Genomic DNA, 18,968 nt, shown 5'->3' on the forward strand with positions numbered 1-18,968 from the left:
AGTGGTGCTCATACCATATCAGTGGCCGTGCCTCTACACTTAAGTGATTGTTCCTGGTGGGACGGGTGGACCTTATGGTATTCTGGAAACTTAACCTGATCAACTGTGTGCAAGGCAAGTGTCCTGCCTGCTATCCTGTCTCTCTATCCTGGACTCTTCTCTCTTGGGCATGAAGAGAGAGACTGCACTCAGCAGAGTACTAAAAAACAGAAATAGAAAATGAAATCCCACTCCTAAAAGTCAAAGTCTTCCCTTCCTGAGACTCACTGGGTTGTATGCAGGAAGACTTCTTCCCACTCCTGTTAGCCCTTTTTTTTTTTTTTTTTGGGTGAATCACCATGAGGTACAGTGGTATAGTTACATACTTACAAACTTTCAGGCTTGCGTTTCAATCACACAATGATCGAGTACCCATCTCTCCACCAGTGCCCATTCTCCACCACCAATGATCCCAGTATCCCTTCTACCACCCCCTTCAATCCCCCCCCATCCCACCCCATCTCTGTGGCAGGGCATTCCCTTTTGTTCTCTCTTAAAACCTCCTAGTCCTTACCTCTACTATTCTTGGGTGTTAGTCTCCCATTCTGTTACTTTATATTCCACAGATGAGTGCAATCTTTCTAAGGCTGTCTCTCTCTTTCAGACTCATTTCACTTAACATGATACTTTCCATGTTGCATTTATATGCAAATTTCACGACTTCATCTTTTCTAATAGCTGCATAGTATTCCATTGTGTAGATGTACCAAAGTTTCTTTAACCAGTCATCTGTTCTTGGGCACTCCGGTTGTTTCCAGATTTTGGCTATTGTAAACAGTGCAGCAATGAACATACAAGTGCAGATGTCTTTTCTACTATACTCTTGCTTCTCTGGGATATATTCTCTGAAGCGGTATTGCTGGGTCAAATGGGAGCTCAATTTCTAGTTTTTTGAGAATCATCCATACTGTATTCCAAAAGGGCTAAACCAGTCGGCATTCCCACCAGCAGTGAAGGAGAGTCCCTTTCTCCCCACATCTGCGCCAACACTGGTTGCTTTGTTCTTTTGGATGTGGGTCAGTCTCTGTGGTGTGAGATGATATCTCATTGTTGTTTTGATCTGCATCTTCCTGATGATTAGTGATGAAGAGTATTTTTTCATGTGCCATTTTTGCCCTACTCTTAACCTGAGCTAAGAGTAAGGCAAATATCACCCAAACAACCAGGAAGAAATGGGTTTGCTGAAACATCCTCCTGGTGGTTTATAGCAGAAGCAAAAGCTGCTGGTCCTGTCTACTCTAAGATGTTTATATGTATAAATTGTCTAATCTGGTTAGAATTTCATTACTCCAGAGGTGCTTCTGTCACCTCCTCCTATCTGCTCTCCTGATTATTAACCTAGCAATTAATTCACAGACTTTTAGGGGTGGGATTTCATTTTCCATTTCTGGTTTCTAGTACTCTGCTGAGTGCAGTCTCTCTTCATGCCCAAGAGAGAAGGGTCCCAGACTAGAGAGACAGGATAGCAGGCAGGACACTTGTCTTGCAATCAGCTGGTCAGGTTAAATCTCTATCATACCATAAGGTCCACCAGCCCCACCAGGAATAATCACCAAGTGTAGAGGCAGGGGTAAGCCCTGAGCACCACTGGTATGATCTCCAAGCTAAAAAATATAAAGACAGGAACTCCATGTTTTTCCCCACTCAGAAGCAATTTTGTTTCTTCCTTAGCTAATAGGAAAAAAATCTTGAATTAGTTCTCCAAATAATTTCTGTGGGGGAAAGTGCTTGGCACTTATATTAAGGGTTCAATAGATAGTTCTGAATGAATCCTACTCAAGCCTTCTATCTTCTACCTGAAACTGATTCAACCTTCCCTAGATAATTTCTCATGAACACTATTCTTTCATCTTCTGCTTCATTACTGGAAGACACTTGAGCAAGTAGTTAATATTTTTTCTCTTTTTAATAAAAATTTATGTTTTATTGAAGCACTATGATTTACAGTTTTATCGTTGGGTTTTAGACATACTATATTTCAGCTTATCCCACCACCAGCATCAGTTTCCCTCCACCAGTGTTCCCAAGTTCCCTCCCATATAACCTCTAGCAACCCAGCCTGCCCTCTTGGCGTACACCTTTCTAGGTTCAGTTGTTAACATTTGGGTCTCTTGGTTTCAGTGTGTTCTGTGATTTTCATATTTGGCTCTATCATTCCTTAACACTGCCTTTGTACCTTAATCTCCTGACCTGGCCAATGGTGCTTCTCATCTGTTGCTTCTCTCCCTCCTCTCTTTCTCTTTCATTCCTTCGCCTGCTTGTCCTATGGCACCAAGGTTGATCTGGGTATCCCACAATTTAGAACATTGTATTCCCTCAGTTATTCTAAATGCCACATATAAGTGATATAATCCTGTGTTTATCCTTTTTCGGGTTTACTTCATTTCACATGATGTCTTCCAGTTCCATGCAAGTTGCAGTGAATTGCATGATTTCATCATCCCTTAGAGCTGTGCAGTATTCCATTGTGCATATATACTACTTCTTCATGATCTGCCTAGTTGAATATATAGGTTGATTCCAATTCTTAGTTATTGTACCGTGCTGCGATGAATAATGCTGTGCATAAGTTCTTTTGAATGACTAGTTTTCTGTTCTAGGGACCCAGTGGAATTGCTGGGTCAAATAGGAGTTATTAATTCTGAGTTTACTGAGTACCCTCCATACTGTTTTCCATAGGAGCTAAACTCGGTAACAACCCCACCAGCAGTGGATGAGGTTTATTTTAACCACACCCCACCAACAGAGATTGTTCTTAGTATTTTTGGCATGTGACATTCTCACTGGTGTAAGATAATATCTCACTGTCATCTTAATTTGGCTTTCCCTAATAATAAGTAATGATGATCATTTTTTTCATGTGCCTGTTGACCATCCATTAGTTTTCCTCATAGAGGTGTCTGTTCATTTCCTCTCCCTGTTTTTTGGTGGGCTTTTAGGTTTGTTGTTGTTGTTGATGCTTTAAGTATTTTAAAATCTCGAATATCAACCTTTTATCTGATGTGTTGGGTGCAAATATTTTCTCCCACTCAGTTGTCATTTAGTTTTAGCCCATGTCTCTTTTTCCATACAGAAGCTTTTAAGTTTGATGTAGTCCCATTTGTTTAGTTTTGACTCTGTATACTTTGCCAATGGCATCATATCATTGAAGACTTCTTAGAGATCTAGGTCTTGGAGCATACTGCTTATATTTTTCTCAGTGTACTTTATGGATTCAGGTCTAAGCTACTGACTTTTGTGTAAGGTCTGAGAAACGGATCCAGCTTTAGTTTCTTCCAATACCATTTGTTTAAAAGGCTGTTTTTTACTTCATTTCATGCTCTCAGCTCCTTTGTTAAAAATTACCTGACCATATATATGGGGGTTTTTGCTGGAGAGATAGCACAGCAGGTAGGGTGTTTGCCTTGCACGCGGCCGACCCGGGTTCAAATCCCAGCATCCCATAAGGTCCCCTGAGCACGGCCAGGGGTAATTCCTGAGTGCAGAGCCAGGAGTAACCCCTGTGCATTGCCAGGTGTGACCCAAAAAGAAAAATAAATAAATAAATAGACAACATTTATATATGGGGGGTTTCTACATTGGGTATTCTATATTGACCCATTGGTCAGAGATAATTTTTTAATTCTGTACCATGCTGTTTTGATTATTATGGCTTTACAGTATAGATTCAAAAATTAGGTAGTAAGATTTCGCTGTTTCTTATTTTTCAGTATGGTTTTGTATGTACGGGGTCTTTTATTATTTCACACAAACTTTATAACCGATTCCTTGAAAAAAATTAAAGTATAAAATAGTTCAAACAATTCTAAATGTTTGTATCTACAAAGGAAAACTTCAGTTGCCTTCTTTAACTAGCAAGATTACCCAGTAACAGTGCAACAACCTTAAGGATTGTACAACATATATGCATATCTAATATGCCCATCACTTAAGCATGGATGAGGCTGAACACTACTTTTACCCTGATTTCACATCCACAGATACCATCTTAAAACGTCATCTTTTGAGTTTATATTTATTTATAGAAAATGATCTAATCTTCACTAATAATTACAGGGATCGAAGACAGATAAGACATACCAAAAAAAAAAAAAACAGCATGAAAAGAGCAATAAGGAGAAGGGTGTAGGAAGAAAAAGCTGAACAAAAGAGCCTAGTTAACAGAATAAACACCTTTTGAATGATTATAAGAATTATCAGTCCTATCCTTTCTTTAGTGAATCAGAAAGGAAACTTACTCCAAACATTTCACTCATACAAAATACAAATCCTATGTATTTTAAATCACACACATCCCAAAAAGAAGTATGGATTCATTTTTATAAAGTATAAATGCTAAGCAAACATTATGCTAAATGAAAAAGTGCTAGAGAGTCACATACACATGTTGTTAAATATAGAAACAAACTGTAATGAGAATCATTATCTCCAGTTTCCATGGATACCAGGATAAGCACTACTCCTAAATTGCAGTTCATTCAGCAAAGGGCACAGAGTAATTTATATTCAGGGTCATCCCCAGCTGACAGCAGATGCATAAGGACCAGGGTAAATCACCCTGTTAGCTCTATTCGTTTGTTAACTACTCCAGTTCCTGCCCAGGCTCCCACCACCTGGTTTCAAGCCTGGCTAATGTTTTAGATATGAAATTTGGAAAACTGGATGATAAATTGCAATTTACAAGAGAAAAGACTCCACAAAGGACAGGGCAGTCTGAGAAGTGATTAATGCTGGGAGGAAGGCTGGTGGGAAGGGAAAGGGAAAGTTGGCATTCCTTTGCTTTGTTTGTGTAATGGGAAGGAAGAATACTGGTTTTGTGTGTCTGACACATTGCCATCTTTCCCAGTGACTATAAAAGAATTGTTCATTTAATTTCAACTTCCCACCCTACCAAAGCAACACAAGCTTAAACTGCCATAGCCAGTCTCTCAACCCAAATTTCTGTTTCAAGTTCTTCTCTATACTCCAGGATTGAGATCTTTCATACAATTACTATTTATTTTCATAGAAATAAAATGATAAAACTATTTTCTGACAATCTCAGAGATAATGCCTCTAATTTATTTGCTTATCCAAGACCACTCATTCCATCTACCATAACATGCATTGTATCAGGTTAGGCAGGAAGTAACAAGAAATTATAGGAAATTCCACTTTGATCATCAGGTATAGTAACCAGCAATTGATAATATATACTCCTTGGGCGATTTGAAAAAAAAATGAATTCTCTCTTAGTCAATATAAAAGTGATGTGTATTGCATGGATACATGTGGATTATATTTACCTTAAATATACAGAAAGTCCATATAAAAATAATAATTATTTTTTCAGTATATTCTTCCCCCATCACCTGTCTACCCAGTATAATCAGATTTCCCATGCACCTATGCAAGGGTATTTGCAAAAGAAGCGAAGTGAAGCTTTCCCTGCCCTCACACGCTCCTCCTGATAGACAGAAGACAGGCTAAGTACCTCAACCTAATATGATAACAAAAGAGAATCAATTGCCTGTTTGGATATTGAAGGCCTCTGAGGACCTTCCTCTTTTGCACCAATTACACTAATTAAAACTGGGTGAAGGGATGGGTATTGGAACACCCTATGACTGAAACCAGACCATGATCAGCTTGTAACTCTGTATCTCATGATGACTCAAAAAAAAAAAAAATTAAAGAAAAAACAAACGAACTGGTTACTGCTTTTAAGATGGCGAAGAAAGGATATACAACCTAGGTTTCTAATAGTTATATAACATGCAGTCTACTTAATAAGGCATGCTATTTTAGTAAGTATTAATTATCCAGATATCTATGTTTCTAAAAACTTTCTTCCTATAAATATTAGTGCATGATTTGAATATCACATGTTCCAATGACTTTTGGTACCAGGATCCACCAGGGCCTCCTGCATTCTAAGCATTCCCATCAGTCCTTGTCCTTGAATCTCTCTCTCTCTCTTTCTCTCTCTCTCCTTCCCTCCCTTCTCCAACAGCAAGCCTTAAAAGTAAATCAAACGGGAAGTTAATGTAATTCTCTTAAAGTTATATAAGTGATGATTATACTGTACTAGTATAATAGATGTATTGAACTGACACCTTCGATTTCTCAGAAGGAGCAACATTTTGAGGTATGATGGCTTCCCACACTGGAGTCTGAATCCTGAAGTTCTGAGAATAATTGAGAAGGTTCTCCTGAACAGACCACTTTTCAAGCTGTCTCTGTCCCACCAAGACTCAAGTTGTGCAGGGCAGAAATTACTTTCTTAGGTTGAACACCACACCCTCCTGACCCACACACCCCTTCAAGAATCCCAAGGTTGAAACAACGTACACACACACACACACACACACACACACACACACACACACACCACCCTCAGCAGAAAACTCTATCATCTTTTGTCTTAACGTCTTTTCTGATAACACTGATCAGTTTTCATAAAAGCCCTAATGATGGTAGAAGTCTGTTCTCACCTGGGAACACAATTACAGTCCAGAATGGAGCAAAATCAAGTTCTTAAAAAGTCATCACCCTGACAGCATCTTCAACCCATGAACTGAGGACCTGAAACTTGGACCTGAGCCCTGGCTCTTGGGCTGACGAACCTCAGAAGGCACCCTCTTTTCTGTTGCTTCCATTGTCCTTGCATGTCATTTGTGGTCCTGCCTATTGCACAGGGCTAAAGAAAATACTTTCTAGTAGCTCATCACGCGCCCCTGCCCCCACCGCCCCATCTTCTGTTAGCTAGAAAGTGACCAGTTGGAAACACTCAAATCATCCAGGCAGCACCCTCAGCCCACCCAGACCAAGCCAACCGCCTGAGTGCTGCCCCACGTTCTGCAAAGTAGATTCAGGGGACAACTCGGGGAGGGCTCGCTTCAGCACTGAGGCCGTGGCCAGCTCTGCCCGAGCGGCCTCCCCCTCCTCGGGGGCCCCAGCTTCCACCCGGACTGTCCGGGCGCGGAGGGGGGTGTGTCGGGGAGGGGGTTCGGCGGGCAGTGCGCGCGGGGGGCTGGGTTGTGGAGGTGACTCGGTCCCCGGAGTTTAGCGGAAGGTGCCGGGGTACCCCGGCTACACAGAGGTGCCCAGTGGGCACTGCAGGGGGCGCCCGGGGTCGGTGCGGTGCCAAGAGCGGCGGCGCGGGAGGTTGCGGGGGGCGGGGGGGGGGGCGTCGGCGTCCCGGGACGGTCCGGGGGGCGCGCGCTCGCGGGACTGGGGGGTCCGCGTCTCGAGACCGGGGGGCGCGGCGAGGGGCGGTGTCCGCGTCCCGGGACGGCCGGGGGGCGCGGCGGCGGCCACTCACCGATGCACAGCTGCAGCGCGTAGGCGTAGTAGGACCAGCCGAGCAGGAGGCTGATGAACACCACCGGGATCCAGTAGAGCAGCCGCCGGCAGCGCCGCCGGACGCTGCCCGAGCCCGAGGGCGCCATCTTCCAGCCGCAGCCACCTGCCCAGCCGCGCCGCCGCCCGCCCGCCTGGCTCAGGGCCGGGCTGGCCGCGCCCCGCACCCCCGGGGGGACGGGCCCGGCGGGCGGCTGCGCCGCGGCCACTGCGGCCGCCGTGGCGCTTAAGTCCCCATGTGGCGGCCCCCACAGCCCCGCCGCGCGCTGCCGGCTCCCGGGCCCGCGGAGACTGCGAGGCGGCGACACGGCGCTGAGGAGGCGGCGTCTGAGGGGACCGCGAGGAGGCGGCGGCTGAGGAGACCGCGAGGAGGCGGCGGCTGAGGGGACCGCGAGGACGCGGCGGCTGAGGGGACCGCGAGGAGGCGGCGGCTGAGGGGACCCTGAGGAGGCGGCGGCTGACGGGACCCTGAGGAGGCGGCGGCGGCGGGAGCCTCCGCCCCGTCCCCCGGCCCGGCCCGCTGCGCCCCCAGGCGGCCTCTCCCCGCACGCGGGGGGACGTGGCCCGGCCGGCGGCCCCTCAGGGTGCTGGCGGGGAGGGGGGCGCGCCGAGCTCGCGGAGGGGTGCGCGCGGCGGGCGAGGGCGGACGCGGAGTCGCGCGGGAGAAGCGCGGGGCCGGGCGTGGAGGGGTTGGAGCGCGGCGGAGGCGCTCGGAGGGGGCGGGGGGCGCAGGGGTGAGGGGCGCACGTGCTGAGCTGACGCTCGGAACTTTCGTTATTTCGGGATGGTGAAGAAGGGGGGCTTGGCCTAGCGTCTCCACCCCCCCCCCCCCACGAGGTTTTAGGGGTTCTGTCTTCACTGCGATGTTTTCTTTGGTCAACATCAGTTCTCCGGGCAGTTCTAACTAATCTAGAGCTGGTTCTAGAGTGCCAAGGATCCTGGAAGGGACCTTTAAAGTCTTCTGACCTGTTTTTATTTACGATAGACGGGACAAAGATTCACCAATACTGCGGAGGCTTCCAGTCCCCCACCCTCTGATTATAGGTGCTCCGGATTCTACGTGAAACACCTCAGTTAAATGCTGGAGTTAAATGCGCAGTTACTATGTGCAAGGACACTTTTAGTAAACACGCACATACACGCATGTATTTATATTTACCCCACAGAGCGAGCCTATTGAATGGAATTCTTTCATATTAGTAAGGAATAAAAAAAAGTCCTGATTTGCATAAATTAGTCAAAGAAATCACTGAAGAAAGCCCATGTCCTTTCAATTATCTTTCTGTGGTTGGATTAAACAGCAAGATACTCTCTCCCAAGAGAACTACTATTTTGCACACGGAAAGCACTAAAAAATTGTAGCTACCCTGAAATCATTAGAATTTTGTATATGAATATCAACCTACGCTCTCACTCTGAAGAAGCTGAAAACGAAACGAAGTTCCTATTCAGACCAAAATGCTTCCCACAGTGACAACCAGATTCTTCAATCCTTGAAATCCACCAAGGAATGAACATCCAGAGTAGCTTGCCCCTCTACTGATAATCGATGCTACAATGCCCAATGCTTAGAGACTTATAGGCTTCTAAAGTCACAAATAGAATAGTGTTCTAGTATAGTTCCAACATCTGTCAGTCTTCAAACATATGTCAGTCTTTGAAAGAGCTTATCCAAAGCTTTATCCAAAGTTTTACTGCTTTTCCAAATGTTACTTAATTGTACATGTTTAAATAAATCACTGTCATCCTGTTGCTCATCGATTTGTTCGAGCGGGCACCAGTAACGTCTCTTATTGAGAGATTTATTGTTACTGTTTTTGGCATATCCAATACGCCCAGGTAGTTTGCCAGGCTCTGCCGTCCAGGCTCCATACTCTCAGTAGCTTGCCGGCTCTCCTAGAGGGGCGGAGGAATCGAACACGGGTTGGCGGAGTGAAAGGCGAAAGCCCAATCGCTGTGCTATCGCTCCAGCCCTTTAAATAAATATTTGTGAAATAATTAAAACCTGTTTTAGGCCATTTTAAAATGATTACTAATATTGAGTCACTTTTTAACTTAAAAAAATGTCTAACCCAAGAGGAATCATTTCTAAAGCCACATTATGGCAGGGTTTATCTCTGCTCAGTCCCTACTTACTCATAAATGTGCACAGATATAAGTGTTTTGGTGAGTTGTCTCTAGATTGTTAGGCTTTGAATTGATGGATAACTGCAGTTTATAAACTTCCCACTTCCCCTACCCGTTTAAAGCTGTGTGTCAACAAGGAAACAATTTTATTTGCTTTGGTTTGGGGGCCACACCCAGCAGTGTGCAGAGTTTACTCCTGACTTTCAGCTCAGAGATCACGCCTGGTGTTGTCCAGAGGATCATATGTGAAGCCAGGAATGAAACCCAGGCTGACCATGTGTAGGCTAGCTCCTTAACCCACAGTACTTTGTCTTCAACCCTGGGACAAGTAAACCATTTGAATGTCAGAGACAATTAAAAGGAAACTTCTCTAGAGACTTGCTGTATAAAAGGACATTCAGAGGTTCAACTTGCCAATGTTAGATCTTCAATAATTCTAATAAGCAGCAAATTTCCTATAATAATTTTAAACATATTATGACCTTTTATGAAAATGAGATTCAATATAACAAGAGAGAGACGGAAGCACAGAGGGAAAGAAGGGGAAAACAAGTTAGAGATTGAAGGGAGTCTCAAGAGAAGATGAAAAAGCTTCTTTATCTCCTCCTGTGCCCCCAACCCAGTGAACCTTATTTTCATCCTTATTGGGCCATCACATCCTACTGGTCCATCACCTACAGGCTCAGTTATTTATCAAAGTTATACTTCTCTCAAAATTTTAAAACCCTATAATTATATCTTCTCTCACAAAGGAAAGTTGATCTTCCTCTTCTTCTTACAGCCAAGACCTATTTTAAATCAGTTCTCCAGATTTTTCGCCCTGAAACCATAAGTATATCTTGCCAGAATTATAGACTCAAATTATCCTGCTTTTCCTGAGTTCCTGATGAAGACGTTGATTTCTTTTCATAGTATGAATCAAGCACAGTGGACCAACCAAATCCAGAGAGCCGCTCCAGGGAGCTTGGGCCTCTGTACGTACATGCAGCCTCTCTCAAGCTCATCACATCTTTTCTGCCAAATCACCTAGAGAAAACACTATTAGGTTACTTCTTCGCTATTTATTCTTTCTTTAAAAAATCATTTTTTGAAGGAAATGCTATATTTTTGATAGATAAGGCCAATTTTATTACTCTCACATACATGAGAAATTGGGCTGGAGCGATAGCACAGTGGTTGGGCATTCGCCTTTCACGCGACCGACCCGTGTTTGATTCCTCCGCCCCTCTCGGAGAGCCCAGCAAGCCACCGAGAGTATGGAGCCCGCACAGCAGAGCCTGGCAAGCTACCCGTGTGTATTGGATATGCCAAAAACAGTAACAATAAGTCTCTCAATGAGAGACGTTACTGGTGCCTGCTCAAACAAATCAATGAGCAAAGGGATGACAGTGACAGTGACGTGAGAAATTGCATTGATTTTGCTTTAGGGTTATTGTACTTAACACATTTTACATTCTATTTCTTTAAAGGACTGGAAGGAATGAGGCTGATATCTGGTTCTACATTTTTTATTTTTAAACGTATGGCTCTCCCATTTCAGTCTCACTAGAATGATGTAAAAAAATATGGATAGAACTGCTTCCATTGTTTCCTTAACTCAGCCACTCATTCTTGGGGTGAGGATGGGCTGGGAATCCATTTAGAAATAAGCTATCCATGACATCAGTGACACCAGTTTTGCACATTCGTAATGGTGAATAAGATAGTTCTTATAGAAGAATAAATTCATGTCCAATTCATACGTTGTTTCTGGAGCCATGTAAACCAAAAATAGTTTTAGAAAAGGAACTGGGTTGATTACCAAGCAGTAAGACAAGAAGTGGGAGTTGTAAGATTGGTCAGAGGGCTAGTTAGTGGAGAGTTTCTGGTACTTCAGGGATGGTGTGTGCAGTAACTTTGTACATAAATAACATAAACTTTAACCACGTTTCCTAAAGTTTAGTAAAATAAGTAAATAAATTCATAGATAAAAGGATTTTAAGATAGAAATGATGTTAAGATACCCTCAGCTCTCAGAGACTAATAGTCTTCAATGAACCTTAAATGAAATGGGTTAGAATGGAAGATAAGTTCAAAATCCTAAGGCATCCATGGTTGATTGGGTCAAAACATTAGGAAAGTTACTGCATGAGAAAAGCTCCAGCCAACTTCGTATTTCTAACATTCAGGAAGCCCTATCCTGGTATAATTATATATACTGTCACTAGGTGGCAGGCACACACCAGAAAGTGCAGCAATTCTGACCTTTCATCACTTGTATCACTAGTCACTTGTCTCCAGTTTCTCATTGATTTGCTCGAGTAAGCGTCAGTAACGTCTCCATTCATCACTGTCACATGGTAGTGTAGCCCAAAGGCGTCTGGTCACTCTAGGAACATGAAGAGCCTCAAACCATTGGTTCAGGGTCTTGACCTTTCCATAACATCAGTCTTTGACTTAGTCAATGATAAATTATGAATTATAACTTTGTTACCAATTATAGTAATAAAGAAATAATGTTCATACATACTGATTAATTTATGGGGGGGTCACATAGAGTAGTGTTCAAGCCTTTCTGGTGACTCTGTGCTCAGGGGTTAGACCTGGTGTTTCTTAGGAATCCCTATGTGGTGCCAAGAAACAAATTGGAGTTGGTCGCATGCAAGGGAAACGCTTTAACCTCCGTAAGATCTCTCCAACTCCTTTGCTCCAATTCGTTACAGTTTTCACTAAGGTTAATCATTTTAGAAGTAAAATGAAAACTTTTAGATGCATGTTTTTAACCTATACTGATCATTCACATATGAGAAGATGACACTGTTTATGAACACAAATCATGGGAAGATAATTTTTTCTCTACGTACTGACAAGATATTTTGATTTTGGAGGCACATCCAGTGATGTGTAGACACTATATGTGTGGCAAGAGTTTGAATCAAAGGCTGATGACCATAGTCACATGCAAGGCAAGTGCCCTATGTCTCTCCAGCTCAGAATCTCACTTATTTAAGGGTCATGAAAGAATTTCGGGATGGAGGAGCCAACTCAGTGGCCTTCAAATTATGTTCTGTAGACTTCACTGTCCAATACATGGCTTCTGGTAGACACAGCCACTCAAATGAAAATTATATTAAAATAAATTATTAAATATTTAGTTTCCTTAGTTGCAATATTCACATGTTAAGAGCTATAGGTACATGTGACTGGAAACTACTGTATTGGACAGTGAAGATATGGAATATTTCCATTATCTCAGGAACATTTGTTGGAGAAGACTGACGAGTCATTTCATGCTGTCTAAACATTCATGAAGCAAGTTTTATATTTATAAGTGCAAGAAAGAAAAATATGGTCCCCTTTCTAGTTGTAACTCGGCTGTTTTGCAGAAGCAAAAAAAAATGAGTGGTAATAGGAAATTGAAGGCATTTTTAGGTTTATAGTATTAGGAATATCTTCCTTTGAAGATGTGAGTCCAGTAAGTAAGGAGCCAGCTGGATATAATTGAGGAATGGGGTAATACCATAGAATCTTCAACTGAGCAACTGCAAATGATTGCTTTCAAAGGATATGTATTGGAGAAACTTATAAGAATACCAGGCTCAAATTTCTATACATAAGAGAAATCTAACAGTGTTCAAAGATGCAGTTCTATTTCTTGAGAACTCTAACCTTAAAGCACAGAATCAGCCAGTGACCATTAGGGTCCTTTATGTTCTGTTGCTTGATCAGATAATCATTGGGGCGCCCAAAGAATGATTGGTTATATTCACCTGTGTCTCTGTCAAGCTGAAGAGTAGATTAGTCATGCCGGATTTTCTGTATGACACATTTGGAAGGAGGTGGATTAATGTGTCTTGACCAGTCTGTACAACTCACTTGGCTTTCACTCAAAACATTCTTTTGCAAAATTTAAATATATATTTTCAAGTGTTGTTAAAGACTTTAAAATGTAAGTCTAAAACTCAAGCTCACATTGCAATATCAAATTGTAGAAAAGAAAAAAAATAACCTTGGTTTTCTTAGGCCTTCACAAAGAGAAGGGAAAATGAAGAATAAATATTTAATGATGACATTTAACAAAATGGCATATTGGCTTCAGGTTCGTAGTAGAAAATTCTTCCATCAGCTAAAACCTATCCAGTGAAAATTATGTCTTATACCTTAGGGTCTGTGAGTCTACAATTATTTTCAAGTGCTCCTAGACACTCCAGATTTCTGAATTTCTTTGAATTATTTCACTGGCAAGAAACTTTCTCCATTTGCTCATATTTCAGTCTTTTTGATAATGGGCCAAGCTATGAAATGCAAGGGTGGCAGTAGAATATCAATAACCTTTATATCTGGAATATGAGACAACATGGACTTTTATTTTTCAAACACTTAATATGGTGGTTTAAGGGTTCAGAATCCAACTGATTAGAGGTGTAGGATTTTAGCCTTATTATTAATCAAATAATAGGTTTGGTTAATGCATTTTTGTTCCTTTAAGCATTACGTCAATAAAATATTAAATATAGCATTTTTAAATTTCTAAAAAGCAGAAAAAAATGTGTAGCTTGGCATAGTCTCTAGTTGCTTATGTTTATTTTATATGTTGATTTAAAATTAATGCAGAAGTGCATTACAGTTTTAAAAAAATTAGTGAATGGATAAAAAACATAGGTTGAAAATATTTATATATGACATGATAGTGAAACTTTTTTAGTGACATAGTTGCATATAAGCATTCACAATTACTCATTAATTAACAGTATCTTACAATATAAAAACCACATATTTGAATGCAAATTTCAGTGACTGAAGCTAACTTTAAAAACACAAGTATTGGAGGCTGGAGCAATAGCACGTTGGGTAGGGCGTTTGTGCCTTGCACTGGCAGACTTGGGTTCAATCCATGGCATATGGTTCCCCCAGCACTGTCAGGAGTAATTCCTGAGTGCAAAGCCAGGAGTAAACCCTGAGCATTGCTGGGTGTGACCCAAAAGCAAAAACAAACAAACAAACAAACAAACAAAAAACAAAAAAACCCAAGTATTTCATTTTTTTGTTAAAAATAGTAATAATTGAAACAACGGTTGCTGTCTCTAACACAGAAGTCTTAAATTTTAGAACCCCTCATTGCATGTCCTTCATTACTTTCAGTTTCCAGTTGTCTATCTATAGTCATCTTGGAAAGAATAAATCTCTGAGCACCATAGCTACCATGAGGCATAATTTTCTTGAAAAATGAAAGTATGATGCATAAAGGAGTCACAGAGTTAGAGAAGTAGCAAAGGAGCCAGAGATATAGCTCAGCAGTGCCACACAAGGCTGAATCCTGGGTGTTCAATGTCTGATACTGCAAGAATAACGCCCCCCTCTCCCCAACCCCCAGCCCCCGGACACACACCCAGTAGAGAGAGTTATTCTGCTTCAGAGGACATTACACATATTCATTCCATTTAAACTATAATGTAAATCATATTCTGAGTAGGTCATAATTGTTATAGGCAGATACAGGGATGCAGTTTGGGGAAACTTCACAAAAATATAGCTTGGCAATAGCTTGCCTGCATCTCTGCCTGGGATGTGTATTCTGTACATTTCTACACTCTGGGGATTTAGTCAAACTCTACTTGAGGTGTGTGTTTGTTTCTCTTCCCTCCACACATCCCCATTTTCTCTTGAGCATATAAATTGCTTTCTTTCCCTTCATACTTCCCAAATAAGCATATCTTACTACACAATTCTCCTTCCTGAAATTCTTCTCTGTGGTGGTAGACTGGAGAAGAAAAAGACTGCATAGAGATAGGACTGAACTTTTGTTCCTACAAAGAACAAATTAACACTCCAGCATGAGCCCACAGCTCCTCAAACAAATCCAGGTTAATTCTCCTGCTATGAAGATCAAGTAGGGCTTAGGTACAGTGTGACCACTGCTGAGTGGAAGTGGCGAGATGTCAGGTCCATACTGTGTGTAGGTGCTTGTGACAAATTCCATCAGCTCAATGCCCCCCCAAACACTTCACAGGTGACTGAGGTGGGTAGAGAGAAAAAAATAGTAGATGCCCCACCTTCTCTCCCCTTTGAAGCTACTTCCCCTTTTCCCACTTATGTAAATCACCTGCAAAATTATGCTTAGTGCTTTCAGGGGCCTTGATCCTTCAGTTATTCTTTCCTGGGTAAGTACCTTTCACTCTTTCATTTGGTTTAAGTCTGCTCACTCAGTGTTTCAGGACTAAATCTTTGAAAGGTCTTTTTGTTGGACAACCCTTCATATTGTTGAGGAAAAAGCAGAAACTCACTCAGGTAAGTAAAAAACTTACTCAAAGTCACGGTCTGGTCAACCAGTAAGACCCCAGGTCTCCTGACTCCCTGCCTGCAACCCATCACCCTCAACTCTGAGCCCAAGGGGACTCTGTGGATGTTGTACCACAGATTTAGCATCTTCAGAGTCTTTTCTCAAGTTATTTTTCTTTAAGACCTAAGGACAGCTAGTTTAATTTAAGAAGCTAAGCCCAGAAGATTAAAATTCACAGGGGACTCAAGTAAAAGGCCTTTTTAGATTTATTAAAAGAATAGTAAATGTATATGTATAGTAGATATACTCTGATAAGACCTCTAACCTAGAAAAAAAGTAGAGAAGAATCACTGAAGGGCTCAAATGTTGCTAGTATTTTGTGCAGCCTCCCCCCAAAACAAACAAATAAAATCTCTCCAAAAATCCCAAAACCCATCCACCAAATCCATATTTTGAAACTTGTATTTTCTTTAATTTTCTTTTAAAATAATGTTTTTGTAGAATAATACATAACAGCACCTTTGAAAAACGGCTAGATACCAGAAATTCAGAATTATAAGAAGACAAAAGCCTGCCATGATTGAACTTAATTAGCACAACCATTGTTATTTTAGTGTGTTCCCATCTGTTCTCTTTTTTGGTGTAAATCTTTTAACATACAATTTTGAGTTCTCTTTTATAAATAATTTATCACAATTTTTTGTGTTACTACACAGACTTCAAAATAGTTTAACTAGTTCTACAATATTTTACTCTATAGAGATATGATAATTCATTAAACCATTCCTTTGTAGTTAGAAATTTGTGTGTTTTCTAAGTTTTTGTCCTCTAATATAACTTAGCTCATATAGTATTCCCATTTTATTTTATTGTTTTCTTTGGATAGAGCCCCAGAGGTGAAGTTAAGTAAAAGAACCAAAGGTTGAAAAATTATGCAGCTGTAGTGATTTAAAATATGCTCACAAATTGTCTTAATTCTCCTTTTTTTTCAAGAAATGGAGGTGAATTTTTCTTCCCTTGAGCATGGACTGGACTTAGTGAGTCATTTTTTAATAAACAGAATAAAGTAGAATTGATGGCAGTTAAGGTCAAACACTAGACTAAATAGACACTGTGACTTCCTCTTTGTCTTAGTTTTATTTATTTATTTATTTTTTCTGGGACAAGTTAGCTGTGGTGTCGCTGTGGTGTCCTGAGGAGACACCCAGGAAGCAAGGGACATAGCGGTATTAGGAGCCTTGTGAGGGCAATCTCATGCTCACTTAGTATTAATGCAGTCCAGGCAATGGTTGTTGGACTTCAGTGTTGTCAGTCTGCACAGCATATTTCACAGGGTTGCCTCTCTCCTGAAGTTTTTCTTGTGGTTCCTTCACTTTTCTTCTGAATGGTTCACTAATTAAGTTGCAGGTGGGAGAAGTGACTCCCACCAGAAGTAATAGGGTTCTCTAGATGCCTCACCAATTCTGCTCTAGGTCATCTGACTATGATGCTCTCTCAGAATTGTGTTGACTTGGGTAGAGTGGGGAGCCAGGGAAGTAGCCTCAGGATATAGTGCTTCCCTCACCAGGGAAATGCCTGGTGAGGGTTAGGAGCAATAAAATCAGCTCTGCTCTGGACAGGGACTGCACCAGACAGCTGGCAGCTCTGCCAGGAGTCCCCTGGCTCTGCCCAGCCGGGGAACTGGTTCCCGTCTCCTGCCTTCTTGGGGGAACTGGACTTGGGCTAGAGGGAGGACTTGCTCTTTGCAGGAAAAGCAAAGTCAGTCTTCACCATGGCCCAGATGCTACGGGAACATTGCCTTCCCTCACACAAAATAATTTCTGGAAGAGACAAATAATGAGGTAAAAATGTTTATTTAGAGAAATGTGAGGGGAGGGAAAGAGAGGGAGACATGCTCAAGAGACAACAGGAAGTTTTCTCCAGAGTAGAAAAAACTGATTGTGGAGGTTTTAAATGTCCACAAATATTTTGATATTCCTCCCAGCAAAGAGAAGTGTGAGTGTGGTTGGATTGAAGGATTCATTTCTAACGATTAGAATTAGAGAGAACGAGATAGAAGGGTGTCTTAGAAACCAGGTTAATGAAAAAAAGCCACTATGTCTCTCTCGTCTCTCAGGCCATTCTGAGAGAAAGCGGATATAAGTGCAACCCTAAAGGTGCTCTCTGTGGCTGGGAACTGAACCTCCGGCAAGCAGCCACATGGGGGAGGCTTCTGGAAGGCAACTGTGCTGTTCCAAACAGGCTGTCACCTAGTCTTAGCTGAAAACTTGATTGCAGCCTCATGAGAGACCCTGATGCAGGATCATGTAGCAATGCTGCTCCTGGGTTCTTGATTCAGAGACCGAGTGAGTTAATAAATGTTTGCTTAGGTAATTGCATTTGGGGAAGATTTATTATATAGCAATTGGTAACTAATACTGCAGCACCGGAACAATTGTTTTGCAGCATGTTTTCAAATATATGGCATTTAGTGAGCATTCTAATTCTAGGTATTCATAACAAATTATTGCCACATAATAGAACATAAAAAGGACCAGTGAGAAGTATAGGAGAACAAAAGGACAAAAGAAAGAAAGAAAGTAAAGGAGCAGATGAATAAGGGGGCTGGAACAATAGCAGAGCAAGCTCGGTGTTAGCCTCGCATGCAGCAAGCCCAGGTATGATCCTGGTCCCCGAACCCCACCAGGAGTGATCTTTGAGTGCAGATTCAGAACTAAACCCTGAGCTCCTCTGGGTGTGGTCCAAAGACAGAAAAAGAGGGACATGGGAAACTTGACCATATGGCCTAGTTTATTCTGTGGTGTCATAAACTTGTATGATAAATATTGACCCTAGACATGACACAATTGCAGCCTTCTCTTAATCTGGTTTTCTGTCTAAATAATCTCTTCTCCCCATACCTAGTTGATCACTTTTATCCCATCTGCTCAGACAAAAATTGCCCACCAAACCACAGCCTGTCACTAGCACCTCCTCCTCAAATTAGAAGTTATCTCTTATTTACATACTTGAGATTTTGCATAGCAATGAGTGATTTATCACTGCAGTTAGGTGATTGACTCAGGAATTAGGCAAACTGGGGTCTGACACTTGGTTTTATACTTACTGCTGTTTTGACTTAAGGAACAATAGTTCTTTTAGCCTCTGAGGGAAGCGAGAAATAAAATTTTATCTACTACCTCTTAGGACTGGTGAGGATATT

General features: G+C 41.9%; 1 protein-coding gene across 1 annotated transcript in view; it reads right to left on the reverse strand.

Annotated features, from left to right (window-relative positions):
- ZDHHC2 (zinc finger DHHC-type palmitoyltransferase 2) overlaps positions 1–7,562 on the reverse strand; it is a 71,969-nt gene extending 64,407 nt beyond the window's left edge. The window contains exon 1 of the mRNA XM_055118854.1: positions 7,343–7,562. Coding sequence (XP_054974829.1) covers positions 7,343–7,469 — 127 coding nt within the window. The 5' untranslated portion in view covers positions 7,470–7,562. The remainder of the gene's footprint in view (positions 1–7,342) is intronic.
- Positions 7,563–18,968: the final 11,406 nt, after the last annotated feature.

Source organism: Sorex araneus, chromosome 1 (genome assembly GCF_027595985.1).
Source record: "Sorex araneus isolate mSorAra2 chromosome 1, mSorAra2.pri, whole genome shotgun sequence".
Lineage (NCBI taxonomy): Eukaryota > Metazoa > Chordata > Mammalia > Eulipotyphla > Soricidae > Sorex > Sorex araneus.